At 48.0% G+C, this 11,588-nt stretch overlaps 1 protein-coding gene across 1 annotated transcript in view; it reads right to left on the bottom strand.

The window, feature by feature from the left end:
- Positions 1-575: 575 nt before the first annotated feature.
- Positions 576-11,588, bottom strand: part of NEK9 (NIMA-related kinase 9) — a gene marked incomplete at its 5' end in the record, with an annotated part of 22,058 nt that continues 11,045 nt past the window's right edge. The window contains 14 exons of the mRNA XM_009697149.1: positions 576-1,155; positions 1,548-1,760; positions 2,444-2,608; positions 2,845-3,035; positions 3,595-3,654; positions 3,884-4,054; positions 4,434-4,595; positions 5,139-5,247; positions 5,640-5,795; positions 6,634-6,680; positions 7,096-7,296; positions 8,241-8,385; positions 9,632-9,824; positions 10,916-10,966. Of these exons, the coding sequence (XP_009695451.1) occupies positions 1,033-1,155; positions 1,548-1,760; positions 2,444-2,608; positions 2,845-3,035; positions 3,595-3,654; positions 3,884-4,054; positions 4,434-4,595; positions 5,139-5,247; positions 5,640-5,795; positions 6,634-6,680; positions 7,096-7,296; positions 8,241-8,385; positions 9,632-9,824; positions 10,916-10,966 (1,987 nt within the window). The remainder of the gene's footprint in view (positions 1,156-1,547; positions 1,761-2,443; positions 2,609-2,844; positions 3,036-3,594; positions 3,655-3,883; positions 4,055-4,433; positions 4,596-5,138; positions 5,248-5,639; positions 5,796-6,633; positions 6,681-7,095; positions 7,297-8,240; positions 8,386-9,631; positions 9,825-10,915; positions 10,967-11,588) is intronic.

Here is an 11,588-nt window from a genome sequence, read left to right as displayed (position 1 = left end):
GACCTATTCTGGGTAGGAAACTGCATTCCAGCTTCATCAAAACACTGAGTGGAAAAAACACTGATTCTTCCCACACCCACATAGAGCGTGGGCAACAGGGCCTGAGCAGAACAGAAGCCAAGCAGGGAGCAGCTACGGGCTTATGCCAAGAAACCAGAAGCTCTGGCACCCAAACCAAGTTGAACAGCTGGAGCAAGAAATGAGTCACTTAGTCTGAGGCCCATGCGCTTGTCATCTGGTCAGGAAGCAGGTGGTATGAAACCAAGAACCAGAGATCCCATCTCAGACAGTCCCCGCTACTGCTACTGGAAACAACACCTGATTCACTCATCTCGGTGCATTGCCTGGAAGTTGGAAAGCTCTAGGCACCCAGAATAAAGCCTTTAAACTCTGTCTGTACAGGCCACTGGACACAGCCATATGGCCAGAAGCTGTGCCCCAAGGCCAGGGACATGCTGTCTACCATTATCTCCCTGACAGGAAGATCTCCACTGCCTCCAGAATGAGACATTCTCTGCTCCCTCTGCCCCTGAGCAGAGGGGAGCAGCCTCACCGGCTGGGCCTTACCATGTGGTAGGGAGAGGATCCTAGTCCTTCACCCCTCCGAAGTGAAGGTGGCGAGTCTTAGGGTTCAGCCAGCTTCAGTACAAAGCATGTCTCCTCCTCTCACCAAGAGATGCAGTGATGAATACTGGGGTCCCAAAGGCAGCTCCCAAGAAGCAGTGAAACAATGAAAGGGCCACAAGCCATTACTGGAGCCATCGCCATAATGGGGCCGTTCTGCCTCATGTGCAGAATTGACGGATAAGGTACAAAGAGGAGCTGCTGCTGCTTCAATCGCTGAGCTGGCCTAGAGCTCAGGGGCCCTTCCCCTCTCAAACTCACTCCTAGTTCATATCAAACGTACATGGGTGCTGCTCTGGAGCCTCCGGCCTCGCTCCTTGTCTGCGAGTGACCTGAAGCCAGGAAAGCCGCTCTCTGCATTCGGTTAGTGTGCTGTGAAGTTAGATGGATCCCAGTGGGCTCAGGAGACTAGAGGCTGGAGCGGCATGAGTCTGTTCCCAGGAGACACCAGGAATCTGAATCCAAGTCAGGTTTCGGATCTACTTCCACCTCCTCTTTGGCCGTCTGTGTTCCTTTGGAATGAACCTCCACCTGCCAAAACACACAGCAGTTATCCAAACAGCTGTAGGACCAGCTGCAAAGAAGCTAGGAGCTGCAAAAGGCACAGTTCTTATTCTCCACAGCCATTTGGGACCCTCCGTGACATCCGACTGCCCATTCCTTCTCACTAGGAGAAATAAAGGGGAATCCCAGGCCCATCAAGGACTGGGCTGTCCTCTCAGGAAACTATCTTCTTGGCTTAATTTCTGCTGCTACTACCAGAGCCTGCATCAGCAGCTCATGCTCAGTCTCCTCGTTCTGCTCCAAGAGAGACGTCTGTTAAGAGCTGCTTCCTTCTGCGCAGCCTCCACAATCTACGCAGGAGCCAGGATCAGCATAGTGAGCCCTGAGCATGGATGTGCACCCAGGTGATGGGTCCTCACCTGCTGCATTCCCTCCGTCCCCCTGCAGAACTGCTGGACTTGGGCACTCAGACGAACAGTTTCCTGCTGCAGCTTCTTCTGATCATCCAGACACTGTAAAACCAGGCCTCGGAGGTGCATCACCTCCACCTGCAGAGCACTGCACATGCAGCCTGCAACAGGAGACTCGACCTTCCCTTCACCGCACGGCAAGGTTGGACTCAGGCAAGTGGGCTGTAGAGACACAGAAGGAAGTCAGGCCAGGTCTGAGCGCAAGGCCAGAAGTTGTATAGGCCACAAGAAGAAACCATGCACAGAAAATATCACCCCAGCTCGTTTCCCAACTTCCCAAACTTCTAGCAGCCAAGGTCAGCAAGCTACTAGTCATTACATCTTCAGTACAAAGCCACTAACTCCCTCCTTTTTCTGGGAAAGGTGCTCCTGTCCTCCTATCTCCAAAATCCATCTGGTTTACCCCCCCTTCCCTAAGCCTGGGATCTGTGCCTCCTCGTAGGACAGAAAATGCCTGGAATAACGTAGTCTCACATGTTGTAATTTCTCAGTGATTTCCTATATCAGTTGTTCTTCCTATCTCACAGCAATTTCTGCTTTCTAAATTTCTATGTTATGCTAGGCTTCTGGGCCCTAGGCTTTGTTTTTTTCCAGTTGCATTAACCACATTTTTCCACAGAACTGATCTCACTATTTTCAATCTCACCAAGCCCCAACTTTGCGTTCTAGATTCCTGTGAATTGTTCTCTTTGCAGCAGCATCTCTGATTATCAAGAGCCCCGTTTTACTCATCCAGATGAATTAGGCCAATCCAACACCCCCTTCTCAGCTCTCCCCATGAATCAAACATTGCCATTTATGGTCCCCAAGAGCTTTTGGCCAAGTATTAACTTGGATAACATTACCCAGGGCTCTGTTTTGGGCTTGTTTGATTCAACAGGTTCCTCAGAGGCCACTTTGAGTCCTTGAAGTTTCTGGTAAGGGAGAGTCTCCTTCTCGGGCTCTGAAGATGCCATGCTCAGAGGAAAGGGGCTGTCAGGCATGGGGATGAATTCAGCATTCTCCAGCTCCTGGATACACAAAAGCAGTACTGTTAGGCCTGCCTGCCTTCCTGCAGCTGACTTCCATCTCCTCAACCAATGCACCAACACCCTCTTGTGGTAAAAAAGGCAGTGAGGCATAAAGGGCTCCCCGTGCAGCACAGCTCTGAGAACCTTTCAGAGCATCCCCTAAAAGTGGAAGCGGCCACTTGCTTTTCCCCAGCCTAGACCCCCCATCTCAAGGCATTTCTGAGACACCACATTACCTTCCGCAGCCAGCCAGGGCAGGAGCTGCTGTCAGCACTGTTGCCTCCCTTAGCTTCTGTGGTGCTGATCCAGCCCCCCAACTCACGATCTGCTTCCATGGTTCCCCGAAAGCCTCCACTGGGATTGGGGGTCTCCGCTTCCTGTTCATTATCCTCTTCCTCTCCTCCTCCAGTTGTGCAGCTCTGAGCCACTAGCAAACAGAAGTGAAAACTTTGTATTTTCTCCACCTCTGCTATTCTTGTTGCCAGATCCCAGCTGGAGCAGAGAAGATGCAGAAATCTGGGCTGTATGGCCACAGTGAGAGCACACGCTAGCAGCATCTCCCTCAACAGTGTATCTCCTAACACTCCCTGCAGGCCTCCCCAAAAGGACTTGTGTGCAGCAGCCTTCTGCAGCTTCTTGGCCCCAGCCCTTCCACAGGTCCAAGAAATTGGACTCCATCTCTCTAGCAGCTGTCCCATAGCCCCCCTTCCCTTATCAGCTCCCTTCAATGAATTCTCAGTTTTTCCTTGTTAAATTGAACCTCCTCAACTACAAAGGCCTCACTGCATCTTCTGCCTCTGTTCAGTTCTCTTTCCCAGCTTTGGGCCACTCCTTCCCATGCAAGGCACCAACTAGATTTCCTCCCTTTGAGCTCTTCTGTGAGGCATTTCAAACACAGAGGAACCATGCTGCAGAACCAAACTGCACCCACTCAGACTAACCACTGAATGGACTTAAACCACAGCTCCCCAGGGCAGGTTACTCACCAGTACCAATGGACAGGCCACTGCTGTTGGATCGGATTGTTTTAGAGTTCAACACCTTTTCTGCAAGGAGAGAAGCATGCTTTCGGTTAGAAGGCCACATGGAAAGCAGGACAACTCCTACAAAGGCAAACAACAAAGCCAACGTTGCAAGCCTAGAGCTCAGAGCGGCTTGCCACATTCCCCCACAGCAACCTGGCCTGTTCGCAGGCAGGATTTATAGTCTAATTCCTGGCAAGCAGTACATCATCATAACCAAGATCCCAAAATTTCATCCTAAACTTGCACTTACCAACAATGATGATTGTGTGCCAGCCACGGCATGACAGGTCTGGAACGTGATGCAACGATCCAAATATTGGCCGAGGCCATGAGGTACAAATATCCGAGCCATGAGCTCTCTCAGTCGATGTCATTGCCAGACGCCCATTCCCGCCATTACCCCAGGCAAAGATATGGTTGTCTGAGGAAAGAGAGATTCAGGAGGCTGATTTCCCTCCCTTCCTCTCAGCCTGTAATTGTTATAAGGATCACAGCCTCTCTGCTGTAACTGCTATCCCAAAGTCTCTAATCCACCAGCTGCATTTTGCCAGTGGGAGAACAAACTGATAATGAATCTAACAGGCAGACACCAAGCCAGCACACTGCAGCCCCAGGGACAGCAAATGCTTGTCACTGCACTGGGACAACTAACGGGGCCGGACAGCCCCAGTCTCGGAGGATTTCTTTATTTCAGTGCAGTGCTATGGGGGTGGTCTAGTAAATGATCAGTGGGAGCCAGTTAACCACCCTGCAGATCTAGTTCAAAGGAACCCACCACAGCTTCGCAAGGACCCACTCACCGTCAGTAGCAGCTATGGTGAATTCATCTCCACATGAAACCCTGATCACCTGCTTACCCCCCAAGGGGCCTCCCAGCAGGTTAATTCCCAGGTGCTTCTTATAGTCCCCAACACCAAGCTGTCCGCACTTGTTGGAGCCGAAGGTCAGCAGGCGGCCTCGCTCTGAGAGGAGGAACGAGGAGACAGTCACAGCAAGGGCCCAACTCTGGAAGCAGCCATGCATGCAGAGAACTAGCAGCAACAGCCCGTGACCAGGAGGGACTCTGCTGAGAAGCCAGCCAGGCTGGGAGGGGACAGTGACAGCCAAGAGGAATGGCTTCAGCCTGGAAACACCTTCCCAGTTCCTGCTCCCATTGCTCCCTTTTTTTCACAGCCCTCTGACTGGTGTCACTTGGGCAAAGCCTAACTCAGTCATAAACTATTCCTCTGCTATCCCAGAGCATGATTCTTCCCCAAACTTTCCTTTTTTCTTTGGGGGGGCGGGGGGGTGTGGGGGGAGGGCAGGCTGACCCAGCAGCTGATGTTGCTGCTTCAGCTGGCCAGGAGGCAACACGGCTGAGGAACAGGAATCCTGGGTTCCTGGAGCAGGCACGAGTCCTGCTACCAGGAGCACAACCCTCGATGTCAAGGGCCAGGCTGAGAGGGCAAAGCTGATGTAAAGTAATCCAGCAACCAGTACTCAACTTGTTAATACACAGGGCTCACCATCAATGGAAGCTGTGTGTGTCTTCCCTGGAGAAATGGTGCGGATCTTGTAAAAGGACAGCTGCTTGGCCAAAGTAAGGGAAGTGGCATATGGCACCTCACAGTACGTCTGAGAAAAGATACGTGGGTAAACACAGGGTGAAAAACCACACATTCATCAGCTAAGACCTACTCAAGCAGGTCTTGGCAGACCACAACATTAACCTAGACAGTAGCAACACAGGTATGGTAAAGAATTGCCAGAGTCAATGTCACTGGCTAAGTCACCCCAGAGCAGCTTGCTATCTGTTTCACTAGCTCGGATCTGACATAAGCCCATCGGGCAGACAGGAAACTGAGGAACAAATTGCCTCTTCCCACAATCCCAGTATGCATTGTCTTGGATTGGAACTAAGCAATTGGCGCAAAGCTAATGAATGCTTTGTCACTGTCACAGGACCTCCATTTCCCCACATACTACCGATTGCTGGGAGCTGGAGCCAGGGACCCTAATGCACTTACGTCATGGTTGATTATCCCTGAGGTGCACTGGTTCAGGCCCAGCTTGTTGAACTCGTTGAGTCCACATGCCAACACTTTGCCTGTCTGGGTGAGCAGGAAAGTCCCATCACAGCCACAGTGAACGGACACAATGTTTAAGGTCTTCGGAACATCCACCTATATGGAAGAAACATATCCCCAGAAAATCAAAATCCCAACACCTACTAGGCAGAAGCTGGCACATGTAAAACATGGGGTTAGAGCAGTGGTTCAGATAGTCTGGGCACTGACAATAGCCAATGCAGTTATTTTGAATGAAGGTTCAAGAGTACTGTAAAGTCTACAGCAAGTCTAATGTAAAGTCTAATGAAACACTGGTCACAATGCAGAAATTCAAGGCATTCTAGACCTTGTGTGCAGACACTGGTGAGCCAGCACAGGAACCAGAAATGTGGTGCACAGGCATCCTGGCCAGCTGGGGTCTATAAGCACCAGACTCAGTTAGCCAAGCATGGCTGGGTCTGTGTGGGTGTGATACTGCATGATCACAGATATTTGGCTTCCAGGCACATCCTTGTTGTTTTCTAACCCCCAATAGGTCAGATTACCGCAAGGACTGCTAGCACTGTATTTCAAGAGGGTTTTACATTCAACTCATATGTCAAATTCAGACTCCCAGTTGCTTGCACTCTGCAAGTTTCCTCTACAGACCCGAGGTATGCAATCTCCTACTATGATTTCTAAAACATTAACTTTGGCATTTCCAGCTCCAGCCTGGAGATCAGAGCAATGAAACTCTAAGTCACGATGCTGGCTGGTTTGGGAGTGGCATGTCCCTCTGCCATGATCTCTACAGACAAATGAAGAAAAATAAAATGAGGAAGTAAAAGTTAAAACCCTCGCAAACTCTACGATACCTCAGAAAAAACACCTGAGCCTCAGACAGTTTAGTATTTCCAAAGAGCAATGAATTTGCATTTATGCCCATGCAGATTTTAAGTAGTCACAGCCCTACCTTCTGAGGGGTGTAGTGATCTTCTTCTGAATCCAAGCCCAAGCGCCCTGCATCAGTGAAAACACGGCAGTTAGAAATGGCCTCACAAGGTGCCCGCCACTAAGAAATGGTATTGCCTCTCTATAGTCCCAAAGGAATCTCCCTGCAGAACTAGAAACTTCCTCCCTTACATGCATCATTGCCTGCCAATCCTCAAGGTAATGCAACCCCACTCACAGAACAACTACCCTACCCACAAGGAAGCCAAGTAGCACCCTAGAGCTTCACAGAGTAAAGCCCCAAGGGCTCAGTCCTCAGTTCTCTATTCTTACAAGGAAAGAAAGCTCCAAAGAAACAATGTTCTTTGCCCCCAGGACATATCAGACAGCCCTCACCCAGGCCCTGCTTTACACACCTGCACTAAGCCGCTCTATGGAGCGGGCATGCCCCAGTGCCTTTAGGTTCCAGGGAAACTCTACCTACCGTACTCTCCACAGCCCCATGTGTAAACTTCTCTGTTCCTGGTCAGCACTGCCACGTGGTTATCTCCACATGAGACCTGCTCCACAGGGTTGGTAAGAAAGAAATCCAGCTGCAGCGGCTCAAGCACTTCAGAGCCATAAGCCTTGTCAACGCCAATGCATCCATAATAGTCTGAGCCAAAGGCATACACCTGGCCTTCATCTGAAGGACATAAGGGAAGCTCAGTCAGCACAGAGCTTGTATTAGGCTGCATATTAACCTCTTAGGACATGGCCAGAGCAACCTCTTCTCTGTAATCATCCTCCTCTTCAGTGCAGAAGAATGTCATCAGGACAATATGGAGTCCTTTCTTGTTCACATTAAGACGGATGACCCTACACCACAACCTGCAGCTATTTCAGGCCACTAGTGTCAAAAAATGTTGAGTTGAACCTGCTGCTTTCTTTAAGAGAAACTCACAAATTGATCCTGTGGCTCCCTAAGTCTCTCCTCCAGCACACTCAGCATCTGAGCTTATCTCTGTCAAACCTCTGCTTTTCCAGCACTGGCAAAATAAGCTGGAAACTACCTTGTTGAGAATTATGTTTTCATGGGTGAAGTGAGTGAAGTGAGATTCATATTCTTCCAACAGACAACACCACAGTTAACACATCTTTAAAAGAATGAGCAGGGTTAGAACTAGAGATCACAATCAGGTCTCAAGCTTTCTGAATTAAATAGCAAATCTCAGATACACATCTTCTTTTATCATTTCCCACAGAGTTCAAAAAGAGTTTCAAACACATTTACGTTCTTACGTTCAGACTCCTCTGTCTTTAATATGGTCATGTATGGAGACAACACATGCACTGGTAAGAGCAGGGACTCCGGGTAGCCACAGGGAGCTGGGCTCAACACCCAGCTTCATCACCAAAAAGGAGCACATCGTTAGCAAAACACCCAGCCTTCTTGGGAGTCAATATCTTCCTCTGTATAATAATGTTGATCTATGTCCACTACCGCATCTACTGTCCTCAAAACTGATGGGTTAGTAAGATAGGCGACTTTCTCCTTTGTGCACAAAGCTGCTCTGCTAATCTTATTGTGAAGGCAAACATCACCACAGCACAAAGTGAGGGGACGATGGTTCCCCCCACAGCTCTCACCTGTGATGCACACTGTGAAATCATCTCCACAGGACACCTGGCGAATGGCTTTTCCCTGAAGCTTCTCAACATGCTTTGGCTGCCGGTAGGAGGCTCTGTCTCCATGTCCCAGTTGCCCGTGCAACTTGGTGCCCCCCTGCATATTCTGCAAGACAGAAACACCTGGTAAGGTTATGTATCCACAACTCCAGAGATGGTGCCAATAATTACAGCACCTCAAATGAACAATAGAGGACAGCAATGAGCAAGAGAAAGTGTGTTAGCTACCTTAGGGAAGAGACTACTATCTGCCATGTGGCATAACAGCAGACAACATTCTAAATGGCAGCACAGGCTTTCAGGTAGTTATGCACTAACGAGGAGTGATCCAGTCTCAAGCCACCAGCTGGTGAGGATCCCTGCTCCCTTCTCATCTGCCAGGCTACAGTACCCACTTCCTGTTGCAGGACTGAAATTAAACCTTCAGCTTTTTGACCTATTTTTCTAAATCCTAATGGCTGCAAAGAAACCCACCACATGAAACAAAAGTCACTGAAGTGGCCAGACCTACCAACTCTACAGGAAAAACAAGACAACTGAGTAGTGTTGAAGCTAAAACTAAAATATTAACAGCCAGCTGAAAGTTTTCAATGGCCATTCTTGCAGTAACATCCAGCAAATCACTTCAAGTTGCTCTCCTCCCCTTTGGATCTCTCTCTTCTCTCACCAACCTACCAGTATTTTCTAACATCTCTTAACAGATTCTGTATCATCAATACAAAAGCCTGTGGAAGCCTTGAGATGCAGAATACTTCTATGTCACTGACCATCTAAGCCTGAGAAGACTGGATTCAATTGTTTTAAACGCATTATATGCCAACATTTTTTTTTACTCACTTCAAACTATCACAGAATCTCCACTCATCATAAAAAGCACAGTTGTTTAGTATAAGACATCTCTGGTTTCATCCATAAGTTGCCTCACAGATGACACTCGTATTACAATGACATCATTCATCCCATCCATTCTGACCTTGGAAAACCTTCCTCAAAAATACGCAAGCCAATAGAGCATCACAAAGTCTCCAGTGCATTTCTAGTAGTCAGGAAGGGGAGGAAGCAATGTTTGACTCAGTGTCTCAGCCTACAAGTCCACCACCTACAATCCTCAAGTGCACAGCAAGCCTCCAATATACCTCCTGTCATGATGGAAAACTTCTCCCAAAAACACACTTGCCTTAGGAGACTTGGGTCAGCTCTGAAGCAGATGGCCTCACAGTGTCCACTGCAATCAGATTCCTCCTTTTCCAAGCTGCTTGCCCATCTGATTCTACCAGGCTCATGAACAGTCAGCAGTGGATCTGGACTCTCCTCTCCCACACTTACCCCTTCCTGCAGTTTCTCTCACTTACCACCCAGGTGTAGAGCTCCTTCTCCACTGTCACCACAGCAAAGTGAGTGTTACCAGCACACACCTGGCGTGCACTGCAGCCACTTTTGATGGCATCCAGCTTCTGGGGGGTGGATTTCCCACCCCCCCAAACATACACCTCACTAGTGCGCGAAGTCACCACTGCAATAGGAGCCTCATTCATGGTACTTGACCTGCACAAGACACCCCCCACAAAACACACATGTTTTTAATGAGTTTGCATTCACCATCATCACTCATTTTCCTACTGTTGTCTATCAGTTTCCCCTTCACAACCATTCACAGTTTTGATTTTCACAAACTGTTCTTTTTGTTGAGTGGTTGTGAGGCCTCAACTGCTCTAGAGAGACTCAGGATCAAACTGGTCTCCGAGCAGCAGAGAAAGCAGCCTCCAGGAAGCATTTTTAAAAGCCTACAATCCAATTTGATGTCATTTAAAAAGACCAGGCTTTCAGTGAATGGCAATGGAGCTGTTCTCATTTGTGAAAAATGAAAGCCTTACAAATGGTCATGAAATCTTGCTCAAAATACAGAAGCATCCAAAAGCTTCTAACTTCCCTCTCTCCTCTTTATTTAAGTTACAGGCTTCCATCTGACGGCAAAAATAGAACTCTTTGATGCAGGCAAGAATCAATTCACAAGCAGATCGCAAAATGGAAGTTGTAATCAAAGCAAACTGTTTGCGAACAACCCATGAACTGGAACAACTTCACATCAAGTGCTCAGTACTTCCAAGTTTATGAGGAAAAAAAGGCCAAATTCTATCTGACAAATCAACAGAAAACCAGCTATAAATGTCACAGAAGTTGTCTGCTTCACAGAGCAACCCTGCTTACAGGCTTGCTAGGGACTGTGGAAAACCTTTGCGTACATCCAGTTTTACAAAAGATATTTATATTCATTTAATATTCAACATTCAGACAGTCATATGCCTCCTGCTCAAGGGAACTAGCGTAAAAGGAGGGATCTATAGTACATCCTCAGATACGTCAGCTGTAAGGACTACATCCTCAGTAGGATAGATCAGAACTGTATGGGACTTGCTGCGGTAAGGCTCCAGCCATACACATAAGCAGGATATAAAAGGCAGAGTAAAATGTGGGACAATAACCACATAACAACTATGTCAAATTCCTAGCATTTAGGGGTCTTTTAAACTACACTATTCCATTAAGGTTGTCACAGACTAACACTCTCAGCGAAGTTCCTCTCTGGGGAGCTGTTCTCTCCAGACTTCCTTTCAAACACATGCCCAAATAATTACCTTGGTCGCTTATTTGGCCCATTAAGCAGTGTGACTTTCTCTTCCATCTCCCTGCCAAAGGAGAAAAAGCGTTTTAGGAAACAGTAACATCACCCAAAGCAATTTACTGACAAGCAGCACACACAGACTGCTTTCCTTTCCAATAAAATGCTGCTCCCTCTTGGAGGAAACGTGGCAGCTGTTTACCAGCTCACAGCAATACACAGTAAGTAGGGCAGAAGTAACACACCATACAGTTCACAAACTTCCAGGAGAGCTGAGGACAACAAACTACCTATATACCAGAACGTGGTCAACCAATACCCACACTGCGCAAGAACGACCTTAAATGGCTAAATATTATCAGGATTCGGGCTTTTACCAGTGCATACAGCAAGACAAAACTCAAACTCTGATGACCACCAAGTAAAAGAATCTCAGTATAAAGGACTAAGTCAGCTGTTTCCAACCCATGTGGGATCCAAATAGTCCAGAATTATGATCCACCTTTCATACATAGACAGTGTGTGCAGGCTGATGGTCAAACTAAGCTAAAATGGGCCACTTTCAATGCAACTGTCTCCAGAAGAGGGAGGTAACAAAGGGAGAAAGCGAGGGTCTCTACATATTGCATGATACGTATATTTTGAAAGGCCTTTCCCAACGACCATAGGAGGATCTCTGTGACCCTTTG

Source organism: Cariama cristata, unplaced genomic scaffold (assembly GCF_000690535.1).
Source record: "Cariama cristata isolate BGI_N322 unplaced genomic scaffold, ASM69053v1 scaffold37803, whole genome shotgun sequence".
Classification (NCBI taxonomy): Eukaryota; Metazoa; Chordata; class Aves; order Cariamiformes; family Cariamidae; genus Cariama; species Cariama cristata.
Note: the sequence above shows the minus strand (reverse complement) of the source record. Positions and strands in the feature narration are given on the sequence as shown.